Source organism: Salvia splendens, chromosome 11 (genome assembly GCF_004379255.2).
Source record: "Salvia splendens isolate huo1 chromosome 11, SspV2, whole genome shotgun sequence".
In the NCBI taxonomy this organism is placed as follows: domain Eukaryota; kingdom Viridiplantae; phylum Streptophyta; class Magnoliopsida; order Lamiales; family Lamiaceae; genus Salvia; species Salvia splendens.
In genome coordinates, this window is record NC_056042.1 from 29,095,743 (window position 1) to 29,119,551 (window position 23,809).

General features: G+C 35.7%; 1 protein-coding gene and 2 long non-coding RNA genes across 8 annotated transcripts; 2 read left to right on the forward strand and 1 right to left on the reverse strand.

The window, feature by feature from the left end:
* Positions 1 to 1,301: 1,301 nt before the first annotated feature.
* Positions 1,302 to 6,362, reverse strand: LOC121755367. 4 transcript variants are annotated; one of them, XR_006040707.1, is made up of 7 exons: positions 5,986 to 6,362; positions 4,216 to 4,321; positions 3,511 to 3,662; positions 2,686 to 2,836; positions 2,515 to 2,607; positions 1,802 to 1,895; positions 1,302 to 1,520 (listed from the first exon to the last, which is right to left on the reverse strand). It is a non-coding gene; the product is annotated as an uncharacterized LOC121755367 (long non-coding RNA). The 4 variants fall into 4 exon arrangements; XR_006040705.1 differs by lacking the exon at positions 1,302 to 1,520 and having other exon boundaries at positions 1,597 to 1,895; positions 2,686 to 2,830; XR_006040704.1 differs by lacking the exon at positions 1,302 to 1,520 and having other exon boundaries at positions 1,597 to 1,895.
* A 2,698-nt stretch (positions 6,363 to 9,060) lies between these two features.
* LOC121755284 (auxin response factor 1-like) lies at positions 9,061 to 16,273 on the forward strand. 3 transcript variants are annotated; one of them, XM_042150579.1, is made up of 16 exons: positions 9,061 to 9,376; positions 9,512 to 9,600; positions 10,217 to 10,348; positions 10,779 to 10,894; positions 11,022 to 11,117; positions 11,246 to 11,302; positions 11,806 to 11,958; positions 12,041 to 12,125; positions 12,579 to 12,669; positions 12,755 to 12,919; positions 13,291 to 13,410; positions 13,488 to 13,566; positions 13,764 to 13,929; positions 14,046 to 14,515; positions 15,007 to 15,197; positions 15,716 to 16,273. In XM_042150579.1, exons 3-16 carry the CDS (start codon positions 10,300 to 10,302, stop codon positions 15,882 to 15,884), a joined length of 2,007 nt encoding a protein of 668 aa, XP_042006513.1. In that variant the 5' UTR covers positions 9,061 to 9,376; positions 9,512 to 9,600; positions 10,217 to 10,299; the 3' UTR covers positions 15,885 to 16,273. The 3 variants fall into 3 exon arrangements, with proteins under 3 accessions (XP_042006513.1, XP_042006512.1, XP_042006514.1); XM_042150578.1 differs by lacking the exon at positions 9,512 to 9,600; XM_042150580.1 differs by lacking the exon at positions 9,512 to 9,600 and having other exon boundaries at positions 10,238 to 10,348.
* Positions 16,274 to 20,532: 4,259 nt separating this feature from the next.
* Positions 20,533 to 22,967, forward strand: LOC121755371. The gene is made up of 4 exons (XR_006040711.1): positions 20,533 to 21,021; positions 21,096 to 21,163; positions 22,352 to 22,417; positions 22,909 to 22,967. It is a non-coding gene; the product is annotated as an uncharacterized LOC121755371 (long non-coding RNA).
* Positions 22,968 to 23,809: the final 842 nt, after the last annotated feature.

A 23,809-nucleotide genomic window follows, 5' to 3' on the forward strand; every position in this document is an offset into this window, starting at 1 on the left:
TTTTATTCACCATTAGTTACTATAATGAGCAAAACGTAAATAATAAAACAAGGCAACAAATAATTTTATAAGACCCCATCAAAGAAAATGCACATAAGAAAGCTTATACGTACAAGAACATTCACAGAGAAAATTAAATTGAAGTATATACAGAAATAGTAATCCAAATGATTTGGCTATATATAACTGAGTTTTTTTTAAAATTATATTTATAATATATTACTCCAACTAAAAACAAACACTGTTTGTGTTGATATATATTAATAAATGTGGCAATATTTATATTTTATAAAGATTGTATTATTTGGATTTGTTATTTTGTTGATATGGAGTATATTTTTATGTTAATTATAGAAAATTAATTTTTGGATTTTCGGTTATTTGATATATTGTGCAATTTTGATTATAGTTTGAATTTTTTTAGATGTTTTTATGCAGCATGCACTGGAAGTCATTCTACAATTGTAAGATAGTTACAACAAATTTATGCAGCAATGGAACTAATAATAGGTTATGTATGGATAAATTTATTTCACGAACGTCTCATTTTGCTATTTCGGGTGTTCGGATTTAAAGTTCCATTTCCCTTTTTCCCTTATAAGTAAATGGAGTCCACCATTCACCTAACTCATTACACTCACATTCAATTATAAAATCAATATATAAAGTGAGATTCATATTCCACTAACTCATTTTCCCATTTTTCTTCAAAAAGTCAAACAATTTCTTAAAACCCGTGTCGAGTCAAAACATGGGACTATAAATGGCGGACGGGGGAAGTACAATTTATAAGAAGAAATTAATGTCACAATTTCTTGTGTCTAATGGAGGTATTGATAGAAATCCATGGGTTCCATCCTAAAACCAATTGGTGATAGGAGGAGGGACCCATGAGACTTATATACTAGTTCCAGTTTTATCTTGACACCGATGTGGGATAGTTATATGTTATATTTTTAGTTTCAATTGCCAACACCCTCCCTCAAACCCTTCAAGGTGAACCTTGGAGGGGTGGACTTTTTTTTTCTAATCGATTGGACAATCGGCCCAATTTTTTTCGATCGATTGGACCACTTGGCCCAAATTTTTAAGTCCAGATATACTGCTGGGTCAGTCATTTTTTCGATTTCGGCCCAGATATACTGCTGGGTCAGTTAAATTTGACCCACAGTCGGCGACCCGCTCTGATACCATGATAGAAATCCATGGGTTCCATCCTAAAACCAATTGGTGATAGGAGGAGGGGCCCATGAGACTTATATACTAGTTCCAGTTTTATCTTGACACCGATGTGTGACAGTTATATGTTATATTTTTAGTTTCAATTGCCAACAGGTATGACATCAGAGATTCATGCTGCATGAATATCTATAATTCTACTAAGCAAAGAAGTTATATCAAACAAAAGCAATAAATGCATCAGTTACTTGTCTTAAATTTGTGCCAACCAGTCAAGTACATTATTGAGCTAGAGATATGATTAGTCCTTCAGGTGATTTCTATTTCCAAGCTAACACAATCTGCATTTTTGACATGCTTTCAGAACATCAGCATCCCCGAGAGAAAAATCAAAACCTTTTTTTATATTTCACGATGTGCTAACAAAAGAAACCTAGATAAATGATAGCATGAGGTGCATGAACAGCACCAAGACTGAATGAAGCTAAGTTATGATACATGGAAAGTAATCTTAAGAAAAGGAAATATAAGTATACAACTTCATGAGCTAGAATAGTATTGCCAAGTGCACAAACTCTGCTCGAGGACAAAATTCTTATGATGGTGGTAGAAGTGGTCGTACCTGAGGTTGTGGACCTGATTGGCATTGTAACCAAGTTCTTCCTCTAATATGGTCTCAGTCCCAACTCCAAGTGTTGAGTTACATGGAAAAAAGGCTGTCATTTAAAAAAATTGATCATCTAGAGATTGAAGGATATTTGACATTGATTCTGCTAAATCAAAAAATGGCAGGAAGTCTACTTTTTAAGCGGGTGAGTGGCTCATTTCTAATAGCCCTTATTTGGGAGGAAACTAGTGACTTGGTGGAGCAAGAAACAACACAATTGCTAGATCTTTTCCCAAGGCCAGGTATAAAGATATGCCTCATACTACTACTGAGATGATTGGGGTAAAGAATATGCTTGAGGAACTAGGGCTCACTTTTAATGAACATTTACCTATGTGTTGTGATAATTAAGCTGCAACCTATATTGCAAATAACCTAGTGTTTCATAAGACAACTAAACCATTGGGTGAGATTTTGGGAATGCTTCTCAAAACTTTGTATCAATCTAGACATGATCGATAGATATGCTCTAGCTTGAGGGGGATTGTTGTAGAATATATTTTGTATTAAGGTTTTCCTTATTTACCTGTTGCTATTTTAGGAATGGATATAACCGTAGCTGTAACCATACTTTTTACTCCCTACTCCCTAGTTATGAATACACTTTTTTTCTTTTCTCCTATAACTAGTTTACAAACCCCATATAAGTGAAACAGTAAAATAGTCACCTTATCGAGTTGCTCTTCAAGTCCTTCTAAGAGCACTTTCAGTAATTCAGACTCTTTCTCTGCATTTTTAGCTCTACATTCCATTCTTTCAAGCTAAACAAAATGGTGATGATAATTAAAACAATAAAATATCAATGTCTAGTATAAATAACGTAACTGGAGTACACTTACATCAGCACTTATTCTAGAAATAGACAACTATGTATCACTTCTCATTTGAACAAGCTCATTTTGAAGAGGGTATTTAGCTTCTCCTCTAATATGTGTGCTCATTGGACGCTGACTACTCAGCATTTTTGCGCAGACCCATCTCATTCTGAAACTTAAATTACAAACCAAGCATGAAATAACAATGAAAAAAAACATGACCAGGAAACCGAAGTAACCTCATATGGAAAATCACAACAAAATTTGGTAAAGATCTTCTACAAATAATAATGTTCCTTCAAAACCCACATTAAGAAAAATTATTCTTCTAAACTTTTAGTTATTTTTCTTTTAGTTTTTTTTTTGGCTAAAAAATATTCTGACAAAAGATAAAGTTAGCAAATGAGGTCAATTTCAAACTTGATGCCTAGAAAGAGAGAAGTTTTCCATTTCTTAAAGGTTAGACCTTTTCTACACCCGCAATACACCAATCACTTTTATTAAAACCTCAGAGCATCCATTAGGGCGATTGTTTGGGTTAGAGATTAGAGGGAGTACAACAGAAGAGCAAAGTAATGGTTTTCAGTATCTAAGGTTTGAAACTATGAAGTGGGAGCCCTTCTCAAACATTACACAACTATCAATCGTTTGGACAATTTTAACTTAAATTCAGGTCCCAATACACATATAAACAGATTTCCCTCCCTAAAACATACAGCATAATTTCTATGTGGTTGACCTAACTTCATTTGCAAAACCAGTATGACAATACATTGATAAGAAACCAATTTTATAAGATTAAAATAAAATTTAGGCCCCGCAATGGTTAATGCTTAACTACTTATATACCTCAAGCTCATGAAAGACCTGTGGTTTAGATGTTTTTGAGAAACATTGACCTCCTTCCTTAGTTGCTCCTGTAATATATGTTCACATCCTCTAGCAGCAGCTAGTTCCTGCTCGGTGTTGAAAATTTTCTCTATGTTTCTTTCTCTCTGATTCTGTAAGAAGCAAAATTTATTTTTGGTGATGCAATCAATTGTCATAATAAGGACCTAAAGAAATTGTGAGAGAAACAAACAAAACGATGTGATATCTTAACAGGTACATATGAATTGGTGAATTATAGTCACAATTTATCTACTTGGAAATGGATATCAGCAGATGCTGAAAAGAAATTATAATAATAAAATGTTCACTTTTCCGGAAGAAGAATATGAGATTGAAAGACTATATTGGATTGTCATTTAAAAAAATTTATTAAAAATGCTGCATGTGTTAAGCTTGTGGAGGAACAAAGCAGCTTGCAAGAAAGAGCAACGTGAGTGTGAGGAGACAAGCATTTCCATCGTGCAATAGTTAGGCATGTAAAAAATGGAGCTTCTCTAAGCTCGCTGGGAGGAGAGTCTTCAAGTAACCAACTGCTAGTCCTAGTAAGAATCTCAGGGTATAACATATCATTCCAAGCACTTCACCAACAAAATGAAACATGACCAACATTCTGTACAGATACATATTTCGAGAAAGGCACTGCACATTTGAAAGATGATATACCTGGAAACGTTTCTGGTAGACATCTTCAATAGCATAGTTTTTATTTTTTATTTGGATTTGGGTTCATGGCATGAAGCTATGATAAGAAAAATAACTATGCAATCATCTGCAAGTAACAAAAAATAGATATGGTAAGGTACTTTATCATTCCAATCCTTTGGATCATCAAAGTTAAAGCAATTGAAGTAAACACTTTTGCTGAAAGTATGGCGTTAGTTACTTCGGCGCCCCATCAACATCTTCACAATTTATTTATTTTCTATTGCTTGGGAGTTGTGATCGTAACCCCTGTTAACAACTTCAGAAACTTTAACCTAGCAGGTTCAAAAGCTAGAAGAGGTATGTAATCTTTAAAACCGAAACCAACTAGGCCATCAGATCACTAGTTCAACTAGTTGTGGATTTTTATAATTAAATTTTGGGAAAAAACATAGATCCATATAGTGTACGTATGTCTATATGCATAAGTACTAAGATAAGAAACGTACAATTTGAGATTAACTCAGTCATCATGATACAAATACCCTATACATGATGATGAGCATATATGTTATTTATAACAAATAAGAGCTCGTTTATTAAACTTATCAGTCAGAATAAGATTTAATTAATATGACTTGCTACAATCTAGTTTCTCAAGTATTAAATTTAAATATAAGCATGTTACATAAATCACCGCAGAACAATTAAAATAAAGCCCTGATATTCCTTCTTTTTCATTTCACCCGTTCCTAACCCACACCTACCATAATATAGGAAATCCTTCATAGCATGCAGAGATGCAGAAGCTTGTGATCAGCGGATCACAAGTGCAGATGAGTAATTCGACTAATAAGTAATAATGACCAATGAAGACATGCACATAACAAATGACAAGGAAAAAACAAGGAATTGGACTTTTCCAACATTTGCATAGATGCAGAAGTTTCTGAAAAAAAAATGACAAATCTACTTGTAAATCAGCTACTTAATACTCACTCTATTTACTTAAGGGTGAAATTCCCTTCAGTAATTCCTACAGCAATGAAGAGGAACCACCAATTAGTTGAATTTTTTAAATTCTGCTTCATCAGAAACAAAGAAGATTGCATTCTTTTCAGAATTAATAAGAAAATACTATGACTGAAGGTAGCTGCCCTATGGTAGATGATATAAAGGGATTTGTTGAATTGGAATCATAGCTAACTGTCATATGGGGAAGAAACTGATCTAAAATCCAGGAATTCGTATAAGTGCTTTAAAGTGTACATTACACCATAAGCGCATACTACTATCTTACCAGATTTTTCAAAACCCTCGTTGAGTGTTTCAAATTTAGATTGATATCATATGCTTGTTTTTCTGCACTGCTTAGAGCATCGAAAAATTCTGATTTCACCGGCAAGACCGGGTCTAGTCAGCCAAAATAAACGCAATCAAATTTTAGAACAAAGACATCAATCAGATCACAAAAACAAATAGACCGACACTGAAGTATGCTATTAACCAACTTAAACACTAATATTGACGAGATTGGGAGACTTTCAAAACTAAATTTCCAGAATGAGGTTATATTAAATACGATGCGTTGATTGATTGCGCAACATAAACCACTGTTCTGCGGGATAACACACTAAATTTGATCCTGGAAAATGAATTATCGATTATTAGAAACACAACGGAACAAAAGCATCATCAAATTACATCAATATGACCCGAACAATTTAAGAAGTTTTGTTAAAAGAAACGGAGGTGAGTTATTGAATTGAAAGGGGCACAAAAATAGCATACCATCTGTCGGCATTGATAGGTGGTCGGAGGTTACTGGAATCGAGTGGTCATGCGAATATTCCGGCACCGGCAAGTCCTCGTAGAAGTGGGGCTCTGAGGCGTATTGTTGTTGGCGTTATTGCCTTCCTGCGGCGGAGATTCTGCCCTCCTCTTCCTCGGCTGCGGCGTTCTGAACTTCTGAGAATCATCTTCTCCAATTCTCTTCCTCGTTTCTAAATTGAACAAAAGGAGAGTACTATTTGAAATGGCGAAAACCAAACGTCTTAAATTTAGCTTCAAATTTGAAATGGCGAAAACCGTAACGTCTCAAATTCGGCTTCAAATTTGAAATGGCGAAACCAATAACGTCTCAAATTTGGGAACACGATGTTGTCAATATTTGGGGAACATCTGTAACTATACTAATTTGATTAAGATACATTTTTTATTATATGGAGTGCTATGGTTATTTTATTTGTTTTTGCAATATCTGGTGAACATTTTTAAGGCTAAAATCATTTTTTTTATTATATACTCCAAATACATATGGTTGTTTTAATTTGATTATAATAGTATAATTGATTGTTCTTAATCTTCAAGAATTGATCTATTTTAGTCAAGTGATAAATTCGTTAAATTTTATGATCAACTCAGTTTTGACCAAATTATAAAATTAAATCGGTCTCTAATAGTTACTTTTCATTAAGTTGGTCCTCAACATTAGAATTTTGCTTTTATTTTAATTTTTTGATTTTTGATTTAGCAACATATTTGATGAACTTGACAAATAAAATGAATCAGCTTTATGACAAACTAATTAATTATAATAATATGCTACGTTATTCCATTAAATTGAATGTGTAAACGGAATGAACTGTGAATAAATATCATTTAAAATCGGGCCTCATTTATCAAGTGCTGCATTCGCATAGAAAAACCGCACAATTTTTCAATAAACTCAGAGCATCCATAATGGCGGCTAGCGGACCGGCTAGCCGATTCCCGGTGCTAGCCGGTCCGCTCGCCGAATCGGCTGGCAGGTCGACTCGCCGAGCCATTGCAAGCGGCGAGCGGCAAATCGGCGAGAAAATCGGCGAGCGCACGCCGATTTTCGGGCGCTGGCCGATCGGCGAGCGATCGGCCAGCTCAAATTTTTTTTTCCGAAACACTATATATACGCGATCTGTATGTCTATATTTCGATCTCAACTTTGAACCAGAAATCGATCATAAGAGGAGACTGAAGACGAAGAGTCGCGCCTCTTCGTTTTCAAATTATTGCAAATTAGTCCTTCAACTTTCGGAAATTACGTTTCCGGATGAATTTTCTGTACAGCTCGACCTCAGCCAAGGGCGCTGCCCCCAAACCCCGTCTAATCATAACGAATTCAAATAAGTGTACACTCTGCACTTCCAACTTATTTGATGTCTCATTATGATCATATTGATCAATCAAGTTAATCCAATTAAACTAAAATATCCAACATTTTGCACGTCATTTTTATTCGCACCACTTGTTTTAATTGAAGAGTTGTGGGCACAGAGGACTGCACATCGTTAGATTTTTTTTGAATTAATGTAATTTTTTTAATTAATGTACTTTTTTTAATTAATGTACTTTTTTTAATTAATGTACTTTTTTAAATTTCAATATTATTATTGAGTTTTCCCGTATCTGTGTCGTAAATTTAATTTCGTATTTTGTGTGATTGTTAATTATTTGTTTTTTATAATTTTGTTTATTGTGGCTAGGCTATTGTTTGTCCAATTGTTTGTCCTGCTGATGTAGCATGAGGAGTTTGTGACTAGGCTATGACTGAGCTATGGCTGAGCTATTTCTATTGCATATGCTCTCAACCTCAACTAAAACTTGACAAATGGTCAACCTCAACTATAATAATAGTATCATCTAATTAAAATTTTAGATACCTAAAAATCGATTACGATAGCCATAAATTAGGTAGCCTAAAAATTAGAATATGGAGTACTATATAATACTCCACCAATTCTCTAAAAATAAAGACTTTTAAAATGATATAAATTTTAATATATAATTGATAAAATGAGAGAGATAGAAAAAAAATGTGTTAAATGAAAATAGTTTCTACCTTATTAGATAGAAATAAAATTCTCAATAAAAAAAAGTTTCTATTTTTAAAAAATGGTTCAAAATAAAAAGAATTTCTATTTTTAAAGAGAACGAATTACCATTATCTCAAAAAACAAATGGTATCACATCAATTATTCATGAGCTTCATTGATTTTAAATTTTACTAACAAATTATAGTAAGTAGAATGTACTATATATGATTTGATATGTACTTCCTCATAATTGTGTTGATCGTTAAAATTCTCAATGCTGAATTGCTGAGTATGAGAAACTGTAAAACATGGAAGTAGTAGTATTTTAGACTAAAATTGTAAAACGGTAATATGCTGATCCATAAGGATTTCACACTTTTTTAGGGCCCAGACTTCATTTGATTTGAGTGAATATGACATGATTTATTTGATATGAATTGATTGTTTTGATAAATTTTAAATGAAACAATATATTTAATTATAATCAATTTTCAACACCAATATTGTCTCAAATTTCTAAACAATTTGTGAGAATTTCTCAAGCCTCAATTGGGATCTTGTAGAGAAAATTATGGTCATTGTGCGACGGTGAATGAACCGTTTGTTCACGAATATGAACCTAGAAACCGCGGAAATATCACTTAAAAAGCAAATCTTGCAATTTTTAGGATAAATATAGTACCCTTTAAAACACAATCTCTTTGCTTTTCAACTTCTCGCTCCTAAATAATCAAATCATAACATTATAAAGAATATTAACTTGGACTCTAAATTAAAAACTAACAGAATCCCACATTTTTTTTAAAATATAAAAGCTGCTCGTGCTCCTATTATTTAAAAGAAATTCAGCTACTGTTGAAAATAAACACGCAGTAGTATGTGATTTGTGATACAGTTTTTGTCTGTTACTAATAACAAGATAATCTAAATTTGCGTACTAAACCGGTAATGCTTCATTTATTAATTTGACATACGTGAATACACACACACACATCTATGCATACATATTAGTATTAGTATATACATATAGAGAGAGAGAAAATAAACCAGCACTGTCGGCTTCAACCAAGCAAAGTCCATCCTCCTCTGTGGTTCATTTTATTTTACTTTTTTGTTTCTTTTTTTGGAAAAATCAATAATACTATATTCATTAAAGCGTGATAATAGTCTAAGATACTTATAATCCGGAGCTCGATTTAGCTTGTGAACTGCAAGTTTAGTGAAGGAGAAGCCCGTGGACCGTGGTCATGATTGCAGGATAAATATGGCAACTGCTGATTTTTATAGGGTTTCGCTGCGCATCAAATTCCGAAAAAGCCGCGTTTGATTTGGTATGTTGCTCTATTCTATTTTTGATCTAGGATTTTTCTCTATTTCGGATTTGATCGTGTCTGTCCAATTGTCTATACGACATATACATGCTCAAATTAAATGGGAAAAATTGAGCACGTGCTTGGATGTGGTAGAATTGCAGGAATCTTGAGTTGCCCTGGTGTGAAATAGGCTTAATAACTGGTTGGATCGGGTTTGCGTTTGTTCTGCGAGTTCCTTCATGGTCAGTTTAGTTAGCCGTCGAATTTGACTTGTTTGAGTGTGAAATGAGACGAGTTTGCTGTTTTTTCTTGATATAAGCCTGTCAACATTTAATTGGATAAGAAGAATATACTTCTATTGTTAAGATGTTGAGCAGAGTCAATGAATGAGTTTATGACCAAATTCAGTGACGGTCTTGCTCCTTCTGAGTGCTGGTGGCTTAGTATTTAATTTCGTCTTGATTTAAGAAGTTATTTTTGTTGCTTATTGCGCTCTAGTATCATAGCCGATGAAGTAATGATATCTTTCAAAAGCATTGAGAAAAAGTATCTGATTGTGCTTTGCGGATAACATAATCCAGAACTTAAGGATAAAAACACAAGCTGTTGCATCCTGTTGAAGGGTCACACCATCTATGTGATTTGCATTTGATAAGGTGTGGTGTAGACAAACTTTTTTGCATCATCTCACGCCAAAAGCGTGAGGCTTGACTAAGGGCTTGCTTATTTGGGTATGAGTAAATACTCTACCCATTTATATCTTCCCAGCAATAGAAATATTTGCCACTTCATTTATATCTTCTCAGCAATAGAGGTATATCTTCCATTTTCTGCAAGTAATATACTAATGTTATTCAGTGCATGCGACGTCGACAATAGCAAACTAGAGGAATCACAGACTTGGATATTGGCGTTACATTGAGTTTTGCGTTTGTTTTATAATGGCACACCTTGCCGCGAATCAGTTTGCTGGAGGGATCCCACCCACAGGTATGATTTTTTGATCATGAAACAATATACTTCTTGTGAAATTAATGTTTCTAGTAGGTGGTTTCGGTGTTTCAAATAGTTCTCACGCCACAAGAGGGTTATCCCTTTCCATCATATAGTTCCTTATTAACTCGCTTGTCTTCCACCCTGCAAGGTGGATAATCTGTATTACTTGATTGTTTTTATATGATTGATTGGAGTGAAACTGATATTTATTCATCATTGAATTCATTGTGATGTTGTACTATCATGAAATATTCACCTTGTTAGCTAGAGCTTCACCTTTGTATTGCTTGAAAGTAGAATATTATGGGGAATTGGTGATATCTGACAAAAGCAGATGTAGCCATAACAGTTTGCTAATTTATGTTTTAAGTTCAGTGATTGCACCATTTTGTCTTTCTCATTTCTTTTGATTTTTTATTTTCAGGGTCTCCGAATGAAGCTTTGTATAAAGAACTTTGGCACGCCTGTGCTGGACCACTTATCGGCGTGCCTCGTGAAAATGAACGAGTTTATTACTTTCCGCAAGGTCACATGGAACAGGTTCTGGTTTAAACCTTCACCATTATCTAATATATTCTGTGGAGTGCGATATTGTTTTCTTCAGAATCTATCAACTGAGTTGCCAATCATTATCCCTAAATACTTTATTTTGTTGCCTTTCTTCTAGCTCGAAGCATCTACACATCAGGGATTGGATCAGCAACTTCCTTCATTCAACTTACCCAGTAAAATCCTTTGCAAAGTGATGAATGTTCAACTTCGGGTAAAATTCTTATTAATTTGATGTTCGAGCAACTGGACTTCATATAAGGCTGCTCTGTGTGCCAGATAGCCTTTTTTTCTGCCACATCCCACATGTCTACTTTTAGTAACTTATTTATTTAATTTCAGGCTGAACCAGACACAGATGAGGTGTATGCTCAAATAACTCTTCTTCCCGAACACGATGTAAATACTGATGCCTTTTCACAAAGTTACTTCTTTTGTTTCTTAACTTTCCTTCAAGAATTGCTCCTCTTTTGGATTTGAAGTAGGAATGCTTGTAGTTCTGGTTTGGGTGGGGAATTAGACAGATATGTTTGAATTAGCACAGTATATCTGGGTTTAAGTTCTGAGTTTGTAAAAATTTAGCTAATACGTGTTAATAATGCTAGGAAGAGTTTTGTTTGCTGGAGGATTTTCATGTCTTTTTCTGCTAAGTGAAGATATGTGAGTTGTTAGCTTGTGCTAATAATTATCAGATGGACTCTCAGACCTATGAGAGCAAAAAAGATTTGGTGTCGAAGGTTTGACCTTGTTTTGAGTTTATGTTAGAAAAGGGGAATAATTGAAAATTGGTTGATCTTTCTTTAGTCTTAACATGAAAGGCTAGTCAATTTATTCTAGCCACTGCTGTATAGCATTTCAAACATTGACACTAAGTCGTGTTATTTGGTACTCTGGTGTATCAGCAAAGTCCAGTCACAGGTCCTGATCCTCCTCTACCAGAGCCTGAAAAGAGCACTGTTCATTCATTTTGTAAGACCCTCACTGCCTCTGATACCAGTACTCATGGTGGATTCTCGGTGTTAAGAAGGCATGCCGATGATTGTCTGCCCCCACTGGTAAGAAATTGAGAATATATGGATGTTTAAATGCCGAACCTCCTTGTCTCTATCTGTCTACTCATGGGGTGGTAAATTGCAGGATATGTCTCAACAACCACCGTGGCAGGAGTTGGTGGCTTCTGATCTTCATGGGAATGAATGGCATTTCCGTCACATATTCCGAGGTTATAATCATTTCCACCTGTAGCGACTTGGCATTAGCTTTGCCCATGTTCAACTTGCAACTGAAATTTTTATAGTGTGCAGGATAGTTACATAGTTGTCGGTACTCGTAATGGTGCAACTTTAAATGATGAGATAGTCCACTAAGTTCAGAAAATATCCTTTTAAAACTAAGTAATTAAATTTAAGATGTGATGTGAATGCCAGAAAAAAAGTTGTATGTATTATTTGAGAAGATTTGATCAGAATGGGCTGCTCCTATATTATCTGTTTGTGACTTGTTGCACACCGAAGTGTGTCTGTTGTTTATGCACACATTTTAGATAAAAGACATCTACACTGGGAAACCTGCTATATGAATTATTATTTGTCTTGCATTGGGATGAACTAGAAAATCCCGTCACTATAGTGCTTCAACCAGCTGTCATACACAATAATGTGGACGGATGTTTCAGGTCAACCACGGCGTCACTTATTGACTACTGGCTGGAGTGTGTTTGTCAGTGCAAAAAAACTGGTTGCCGGAGATGCTTTTATCTTCCTAAGGTACTTCTATATTAATTTATGCTGATGTTTCTTTTCATGTTATCATCAGATAAAGTAATAATCTCTCTTTTTTATATTTTGGCAGAGGGGAAAATGGGGATCTCCGTGTAGGTGTACGCAGGCTTATGAGACAAGCAAACAACATGCCATCTTCTGTTATATCAAGTCACAGTATGCATCTTGGGGTTCTTGCTACTGCCTCACATGCCATCTCTACTGGAACCTTATTTTCAGTCTTTTATAAACCAAGGTTATTAGATCTTCTCTTTTTATTTTGATGTTTTGCAAGGAGCGAATAACAGTAGTTCGTCCTGTCATAAAATAACTAAGGTTAATTGGTGCATGCCTTAGTATGTTTAATGTTGCTGATCTCATGGCAAAACATCATGTTCCATTTTCTACCCTTAATGGAGCTATAATGCTTAACCTCGAAACAATTTTTTTCAATGTACTGTAGGAAAGGACTATAGATTTTTCATATGACATGCTCCTTCCCATGGTCAGATACCCAAGATGTTACATTTGACTATTTCAGCACTTTATGCCCTTGCCACCAATTCTTTTCTTTCCACTGGTTTCTTTCAATAATTACATCATGAATTTGCTATTATTTGTGATCAGGACTAGTCTATCTGAATTTATAGTAAGTGTTAACAAGTATCTGGAAGCTCAAAATCTCAAGCTGTCAGTTGGGATGAGATTTAAGATGAGATTTGAAGGTGAAGAGGTACCTGAAAGAAGGTAATATTACTACTGATGAACTTGTCACGTGCAATGTGTAGTTTGACTGAAACACCCGTTCTTTCATTTTAATGCAGGTTCAGTGGGACTATCGTTGGTGTTGGAAATAACAATGCTACTTCTCGATGGCCTGATTCTGAGTGGAGATCTCTGAAGGTACTATTAGCGTTCAATGTAGCTTGTTGGGAGGTCCATGCTTTGCTCATCTTAACCCGTGATTAAATAGTTTCTATAAACATGACAATGAGGTTTTGCTCTTGTGGTGCATTTAAGTAAACTGTTGGCTGATGGTTAAGTTCTGTATTTGGATGGCAATAAACATTTAATCTTTCTGTTTACTTTTACACGTCCAGGTCCAATGGGATGAACCTTCGGCCATAGTACGTCCAGATAGAGTTTCAGCATGGGAAATAGAACCCGTAGTTGCATCAATTCCTCCAAACCCACAGACTCAACAAAGGAATAAGCGGTCACGACCACTTGTTTTGCCTTCGCCAGCGCAAGATCCATCTCCACTTTGTACTCACTGTCTCTCTCTATATATGCACACACACACATACACACATCTAGTGATGATGACAATCAATAATACATTTTGCAATAGGCCTTTTAATGAATCACATAAATCTCAATAGGTATCTGGAAGTCACCGGCTGACTCCCCGTCAGCATTTGCCTGTCATGATCCATCACGTGGTCAAGACACATATCAATCACCAAAGATCAGCGATGGAACCAAAACTAGTGGAATCAATTTTAGTAAAAACTTGGTACCGGTTTCGAGCAAGTCTGTACACCAGACTAATCAAATAGAAACTGCTGCAGAGTCATTTACTCCTCCCAGTGAAAAAAGGCAGGCAAATGGCTGCAGGCTGTTTGGAATCGAGTTGCTCGACCATTCTTCTATTGAAACTACATCACCAGCCATTCAATCTGAAACTGCTATTGAGGATTCTCATGTTCCTCTGTATACTGATTATGATCAACATTATGAACCATCAGACTATAACCCATCGCATGCTCCCTCAGCCAGTTGTGATCCTGATAAGTCATGCCTTAGATCCCCTCATAATGCACACAACAAGCAAATCCGCAGCTGCACAAAGGTAATTCTTTCATGTACTGCCTTATTTCAATGCCACTTGTTAATAGAAAATGAGATTAAACTGAAATGTCCAATATTAGTTTAGTTTTAAACCAGAATATAAAGTTTTGGGGCTGGGCCAGTTGGGGCTACTAGTCAGGTTTTCATATCTTTTCGAAATTCCTCTAGGATCCTTATTGGATATTCGTCCAACTGAAAGTAGCATGTCTTGGATTTCTTTCTGATTATGCTCTTCCGCTCCTTCTTGTTTAGCTATGCATCCGCAAAATGATTACTATTTTATTGTGTTGGATATGGGGTTGTTGTAATTACTGTCTAGAGTGCTTCATCTGTTGTTAGACTAGAACTTATGACAGATAAACAAATACTTGCATAGTAGGCGTGCTTAAAGACATTTATGATTAAATTTGAGGAGCAGACTGCACTTTATTTTTTTTGGTTAGAACTCAGAATACTGGATTTTTTAATGATGTATGGTCATGAATTACTTAGGTTCACATGCAAGGAATTGCTGTTGGCAGAGCTGTGGACCTGACTAGGTTTGATTGCTATGAAGATCTGCTCAAGAAATTCGAAGAGATGTTTGAAATTATTGGGGAGCTCTCTGGTTCAACCAAGAAATGGCAAGTTGTCTACACCGATGATGAGGATGACATGATGATGGTTGGAGATGACCCATGGCAGTTGAGTCGAATTTACTTGATTTTCTCACCTTTCTTTTCAAATATTGTTTACTAAATCTCTTATACGTCTAAATTTACTTCTAAGTTATCTTATGACCTCCCTAATCATTATGTTATGTTTGTTAGTATGGTTTGTCATATATGGGCCACTCATAAACAGCTAGGGTTTATTTCAACTCGCAAATGGTCTGAACTAGACTAATCCTTCTCCATGGAAGAGATCATGTGAGAGATTACAAAATTGACTGATTCCTGTTAAGCTAGGCCGTTCGTGTTATTTGCATTGTTTTGCTTCTCAAACTTTGCTAACAAAACATTCATTTTGATAATGTGCATGCTTGTCCAAATGCCTATTATTTCTCATTTGAGTTTGTGTAAATTTAATTTGTAACAAGTTTGCATTGGTAAAGGTCACAATTATAATCTGCAGCTTCTGGAAAGGTTATTCAGTTTTCAGGACATACATATATGAATTATGCTTCCACAAACAAATGCTAATACTTTGCCATAATTTTTAGTGAATTTTGCACCATGGTAAAGAAGATATATATATACACAACCGAGGAGGCGAAGAGGCTCTCCCCCAAGATAAAGCTTCCCCTGGCAGAGGTAAAATCCGAGAAGCTCCTGTCTGATGGAGCTGCTGGCACTGAAGAACAGTCTTCAACCGTTGGATCTGGTTACTGACGGAGTCTTGCCTACCTTCGAGCTACAATAAGGTTGAAAGTTCTTCAGGAAAAGGTTAATGACGATGGAGACAATACAAACATTTGACCAGCAATTTTGTTTCTAAGCTGCCAAGATGTCACAAAATACATATTGCTTACTAATAATTTTCTGTGGGAGTGTGGTGCCACGACGATAAGGATTCTTGATAGTATTGTTTGTTTTTGTGAGGAGAGTCTCATGATACTTTGGTTGTTTGGATCTGAGTTAGATGTCTGCGTGGTCAAGTTGTTTTTGTGTTGTATGCATTTTATGTATATATAATACTCCTACCTTTTGTTTTCCCTTGAAATCTACTCATGTGTGTCTTACTTTTTTAATAAATTTTCCTTTTTATTGTTTGTGATGAATTCCTCTATACTACTGAACCCATAACTTTTCATTGGAAGTTTGAATGTACCTAACTTACCTCTTCAATTAAACTATAATGCACTTAAGTATCCGACAAGTTGACTCATATTGCGTCGCCCTATTATGTCAAGCGTGACACGAATCAAACTTTATGCAAAATTAAGGATTTTCGTAGGGGACATATTTCTGAAAAGGGTTGAAAATTGGGGCACAAAACATGATTAGCCATTTTCATAATATATTTCCAATATACAATTATGAAACCTTTTGGATTCAGATTATAAAGAGAAGGCCACCTAGCTGAAAAGCTCTAACATTTTATGGAAACAATGCATGCTAAAAAAGGACCTTAATCTCGTATCCTCGCAGGTATTTCATGGTCAAATTCTGGGCAGAAATCTGCAAGATGGAATGATTTAGGAGATTATCAGCAATTTCTTCTGCTGAAACAAGCCACCCTATACCTCATGATACGAAAAATAACAATCCAACAACTGTTTATTTAAACCTAAGATCATATAGATGTTTGGACCAGCAAACAGAAGACAAGATCATGAGATGAAGACAGAGACAGAAACTTCAGAACTGCATAGAAATCAAAATGATACATTTTGATGTTCATATGCTACAATAGCAATTCCATAGACACTTGTGCTCGTAACAGATAGCCAAGCCTCATGTTTGCACGTGCAACTAGTTAAAAGCACAAACTTAAAATTACGTAATACTCCCTCCATTCCATAGTAGTAGAGTCATTTTGCCATTTTGGTACGTTCCGTAGTAGTGGAGTCATTTCCCTTTTTAGTAAAAGTCAACACATTTATACTAATTTACTTTTCCCTCTCTCGTACTTTCTTCTCTCCACTTTTCACTCTCAAATACTTTATTATCGTTTTATTTACTACATTACACACATTTTTCTTAATCTCCGTGCCGAAAATAAATGCATCCACTACTATGGAAAGAAGGGAGTAACATTTTTTCTTGATCAATTTTTCTTAATCTCCGTACCGAAAATAAATGCATTCACTACTATGGAACGAAGGGAGTAACATTTTTTCTTGATCCATCTAAAGTTCCCAAGGGAAAAAGGAAAAATGTCTTTTGCCTCCTCCTTTGCATCCTCCTCCTTTGTCTCCTCCTTCGCGTAGCCATCCCCCTTGCCTCCTCCACGTAGCCATCCTCGTGTTCGAGTTCTTTCTTCAAGTAGGTACAAAACCTTCGAGAAAATAAAATAATTAATGCATAATTCAACAACGTACTACCCAACATTGTAGAATTGAAGTTTTTACCCCAATTTCTTGGTTGCCAAAGCAACCAAGATTGGCACTCCAACAAATATAGCCGAATTCTTGAAGATAGGTGTCGCCGCTGCCTTTCGCCCTGGCCTTTTCTACAACCGCCTAATCCCGAGCGTTTACCACTGCTATATAGCCTTCCAAGTGGAGAATTCATTGGTTTTTAGCAACCAGACGATGATCTAGAGATTCAATCGCCTTCTGAGCCGCTTCAATTTTCCCATCTTTTCTTTACCGCCAACTGAAGAAGTTCATCCTCCATCATGCCGATTTTGTCATCTTTTACTTTACCAGCATCCTTAATTCGAAGAAGTTCATTCTCCAGCATCAAACCTTAATGATACATACTTAAAATCATAAACGAAATGCAAAATAAACACATTTACAATCAGCACAGCGACGAATAATACAAACGAAACACAAAGTTTTTTTTTGCTGTGAGCACTAAACAGAGAAACAAAAACTATGCGTGTTCCAACATGATCACACGAAGGGATGGGTAAATATACCGAAAAAACAGTATATCGACCGTATTGTACCGAAAAATATCAAATTTTACGTATACCAAAATTTTCGGTACGATACAATACCGTATCGTAAGTTTTCGATGCGATAACGATATAAATTTTCTTATACCACTGTATAGCGTTTTATACCAAAATAGTTTATTTTTTTTAGTAACATATAGAAATGGACAAAATAAGTACATGATCGGAAAGATCACATATCACAGTATAAGTAATAAATACTTCCTCTGTCTGAGATGGTTATTTTGCACAAACAATTAAGGAAAAATGTTTTTAGCGATTAAAATCAAATAATAATAAAATATGAGAGAAGAGAATAATTTTTGCCAAAACAAGTAATGAGTTCACTAGCATGGAAGCTATAGGAATAGGAAAATGTAAAATGAGCTAACACTCAACTTGTATTTATGTCCAACAAAAGATGAGTGCTTCCTTGCGCCATTGATGAAGCACGCGGCAGCAATGGTTGATCCGGTCCCGACCATGAGCCACTGTTTCTTGCGTTCTCCAGTTGCTCCATTGACTTGATTTGTTGCCAAAAGCATTTCCAGTCTCTCAATTTCGTTCTTTGAATCTTGAATAAACCCATCCATATACCTTAAAACCATATCAAATTTGCTCTTGAACGGTTCAATCTCCAATGTCTTAGCCCTCTTATCTCGAAGAATATTCAAATCCTCAGCCATCCAAAATTCCACTATAAGCCAGCCATGCGTTGCATTGAAATGCTCCTTTGCTTAACAAAAGCCTTTCCACCTCCTCACCTTTGGTCTTCAACGTTCGAATCTCCCAACACATAACCCTAAAATTGCCCACCTTCACCACAAACTCACCCCTTTCTATGAGATTGCGCCATGATTTGCAAACACACTTGCACTTCATTATTTTTCTAACTGAGAGTCTTCCCAAGATCTCTCTCCTCATATCTTCTAGGAGATTTCCCAACAAATTAGTATCCCCTTCCAAAACGTTGATCTTCGTCAAAACATGTAGTAGAGTTATCGATGAACAAAAAACTATTCTTGTTTCTTTCGATAAATCTTACTGTACTTATTTAAGGGATCGATCTATATCACACGCACGTGCACATACACACAGGCAAGGGGAAAATGTTGCCAATTGATGCCATTCCACATGGATTGACTAATTACTAGTATAGCCAAAATATTGATGCAGTTTCATCAGATGTCGCCAACGTGCGTAAAAAAAGTTGACGATATGCAAGGACTTGAATTTCTCGCAAGGCTTGCGAAATGGGTTTGACGAGTCACGCCATGATGTCGTACGATGAAATTCGGCTATCTAACAACATTTAAAGGAGCAAATCGTCATTTTATTATTTTTGTGGTTTTATTTTAATTTTCATAATTTCATTTAATTTCTTTTTTGAGATCCTACTGTTCTTAAACCATTTATAAATAGCGGTTTTCATTGTTTTGCAATCTGTTTTGAATCTTTTGATCATTAACAATATATTTTGAATTAAAAAAAACTAGGGTTTATCTATCAATTTAAATATTCTAGTGGCACATTTACATCAAATACCAAATGTATTCTCTGATAAAGTATCAAATGAACATAATGAATAATGGGACAGACATCAAACTTGTGTAAGACTAATGTAAGGGGCATCGCCTATACCCATTATCCTACCGTAAACGAAATCGAGGCACTAACAAAGTAAATCTAAGGAAACAAATGCTCCATAATATACAACCAATTCAATTAGTTTTTGCTCACTAATTTAAATGAAGGTTTCATAGCCAAATCATTCCACCAAGATTAACTTTTTCTCCCTATTAGATCCTACCTCAATATTCGGTCTCTACCCAACAGTAATCTAAACTTGAATTCATCGAATAGATGAAAAAATTGATGAAAAATGATCGGATTCCTACCTCAGTTGATGAATATCTAAGATAGGTTTTGAAGCTCCAAATTCAATTTCAATTGAGGTTTTGAGAGAGAGACGATAGAATGAGGAAAGTAGCGTGAATTAGAGTGTACTTTTGTGTGTTTAGGCTTTAGGGTGTGTTATGATTTACAATTCTATTTCCACAGATTTGATAGTAGTTCTAATAAAATACTAGTTGTAGTTCATATAAAATCATATGCTTTTACAATTCTAAACATAGTAATACCAACTAATCTCTCAAACATTTCGCAAATTACTTAATTTTACTTGTCTACATTTTTTGTCCAAATAATTCGCAATTTCAGGTACACAGAATTAAAATGTGTTTGGAACTAGATTTGTATGGAATTGGAGTTGAATGTAATATATTTGTGAATCCTTTTTATTTGGAAATGATATAAATTGAATTTATAGAATTTATGTACACACAATACAACACACTACATGCACACACATAATACACACTCATTGCATAAAACAATGCACAAATGAAATGTGTGTGTAGAGTGTTTATTAAATGTATGCAGTGTATGTATTATCTTGTGTATGTGCAGTGTGAGTATTAGCAATGTGTGTATTGTGTTAAGAATGTTAGTAGTATAGTATATCTGTGTAACGCCCGACTTTTCCCTATTCCTTTAAGTTGTTTTTGGATTACTGTCGAAATTTTTTTAGCCAACTATCGTTCCGTTTTATTTTGAGAGCCTATGGAATTTATTTTTTAAGAAGCCGAAATATTAAATAAAGATTCTATAGAGATTTTTCTCCTCCGTGATCTGCAATTAAATATTAAACAAATTCAATTTAATTCAAAAAAAAAGTAAGAATTCGAAATTTCTCTCCTTCCCCACGTTGGACAAACCGTTCCCCTCTCTCCCCAAATCTCTCTCACATCCAAACCACTCATCCCTCTATTTTAAATCTCCAATTCAGTTTATCTTCCCTATTCTACACGCTCTCCGCAAGCAAGAAGAACCAAGACCCATTACGCTCAATTTCAATTCGAGGTAAACAATTCTCCCATCGATTTGTACCTAAATTACTCCTATTTCAGAATCTAACATCAGATTGCTATAAACAGAAATCGAAACTCTCGTGTTCAAAGAACCTCCCTTTTGTGAACTCCACAACCAAGTCCTACTCACGAAGGTATAATTTCTAAAGCCTGAAATTTTTTTTGGCATTTTTTTTTCACAACATATCATCCTACACCACCAATCGAACTCCCCTCTAACCTTACAAGCTTTAAAACGCAAGAAAAGTTAATGTTGATTGAACACACAATTGTTAGAACTTATCGTCGGGGCTGTTTCGGGGTTGATATCGGGGTGGTTTCGGGGCTGCACGACCACCGACGGAGCAGCGGCTCCCGGCGGCGGCAGCAGCCTGGCCCGGCGGACCGCAGCGGCTGGCGAAGCTACAGCAGCGCCGTTAACTCCGTCGAGCAGTAGCCGGCGGCTTTGTGCAGCGGCGTCGGAGCTACTGATGCGGCGAAGGCTGGACAACGGCAGCGATGAATCAGCGACGGCGACGGTGGGTACGCGACAGCAGTGGCGGCTGGCGGCGTGGAGTGAATCTGAGATTCAACGGTTTCTGTTTTGGGGCTTTCTCTTTAATTGGGAGTTTTCGTTTTCTTGTGAGAAAAATCGAAAGAGAGGGAGGTGAAATTGGAACTTCGTTTCGTCAGTAGCTGCAAGTTGGAGAAGAATACAGTAGAGAGAGAGGGAGGGAAGCCGACGTTTTGTTTAGAGAAGGAGAGTTGATATGTTTTGTTACTTTTGCAGTAAGGTGGATAAATTGTTGTTGGGGTATGTGGGGCCATTAGGGAGGGAGTATACGTGTAAAAAAAAGGGATTTCTTGGGCCTGCCCTTTTGTTTTTAAAAGCTAATTGGGCCACATTAATAAATTGGATGTTTTGTTAGTTGGGCTCCCTTATATTTTTGGTTTGGGGCTTTAAAATTTTAATTTGAAAATATAAGGTGGGAAACAATTAAGTCTTGGGCTTTTAAATAAATCTTTGGGCCGATAATTAATAATGACGAACTATTTAATTAATTCCGGAATATTTCGACGAATGAATAATTTTATCCTAAGTCCGAAATAAATATAATTCGTGGGGAAAGGGTTGCGATAGTTTAATTATACACTTTTATAATTTTAGGGATTTTATTTCGACATCGTGGTGGAAATACGAGGAGCCAACATAGGAACTTTAGGCGGCCGCCGAATAATCGAAAAATGAGAAATGAGATAAACGATTTTAATTAGGGTGCATACATCTTATTTATTTACTTGATTCATTGTGTATGATTCATTGTGTTATTTAAATGCTAAAGGTGATTCCTTGCAAGCGAGACGTGATAATCAAGGGAAAGGAAATCATTTCAGATTAAGAACTTGAGGTGGGCTTTCTAACTAAGTATTTGTGGGCTTTCTTTTTAAATATGGGCAATGCCCTAAGTATATTTATGTGAAAATGATATGAATATTTGTCATGCCGTGTTTGTTTTATTCTATGGAACCTATCTGATGTGGCTTTTGCCATCAATGGATAATCGAATTCGGGTCTGTCTAGGGAGTGAGTCCATATTCAGGCTAGTGTACACCTATGGAGATCGTGAGCCGTCTTTTGGGTCGGCCGGTCTAGTGACTTGGAATGTGGCCACATTTCTTGTCATCAATGGATCAGATATGGTAGACATCTATGGGAAAATGACTGCAGTCACGAGTTTTACGATGGAAATGATTTTAGTGTCTTGGGCGATTTCTAAAGTTAAAACCCCAAGGTCACTCAATGGTGGCATGATAAATACTTTTGTATAAAATGTTTTCGGCATGAGTCCACTGAGTGCGTCAAGTACTTAGCCCTGCATTTCTTTTTAAAAATGTGCAGGTTGAGCGTGACGGGTGCGGTGGGTGTTGAGCAAGACCGTTGAAGAAATTTAAGTGTTTAGAATGTGTCATGTCTTCACACGTGGCATATTCCTTCTCTCAAATGCTTCCGCTAAGTAGTTGTCCTTCATTTGAGTTCTTGTATCGCTGAGATAATATTCATTTCTTTGAGTTGTTGATTGTTGAGATACTCTGATTTTATTCGAGCTATTCCCATTTGTTTCGAGCTATGGTCGATTTGTGTTGATTTCCCCCTTTCTTCCCCGCTTCTTTAATCCTTCCCTAGTCGTGATCAACCGTGTTTTCTATCCTTAGAAAATGCGGGCGTGACAATCTGTATATGTATGCATTCAGTATCTACTCCTGTGTTTCTTACATTACTTTTTTTATTTTTTATTTTTTTTATTTTTATTGTCTGTGATGAATATCCTCTCTCTATAGTACTGAACCCATGACTTATCACTTGGAAATTGGAATATGCTATATAAGCACTTGTCTCAAGTCTGCACATATCTGGTAGATAATTAATACACAAATTTTTAATTATGGTTTTATGAAATTAAATTGCATATGATCTTTTTTCAACTGAACTTAAATTCTTCAACTTTTTTCTAACTTCGAGCATGATTTCAAAATGAATTTGAGTTGGCAGTCGGAGATTCCTACTTTAACTAAATAGGCGATAATTGGGAAAACAACACGATACTGGAACTACTTTAACGATTTTTATAATTTAAAGAAGAATTTAAAAATTAAAAATTCATTAAAATATGCAAGAATGAGTTTCAAGTGATAAAACCAGGGCAAATAGTCTGAGGAAAGATGATCGGCGGAGAAATAAAAGGTACGAAAAGATATGTTAAATCAATAACCAACTAAATTATATAGATATGGGGATGTAG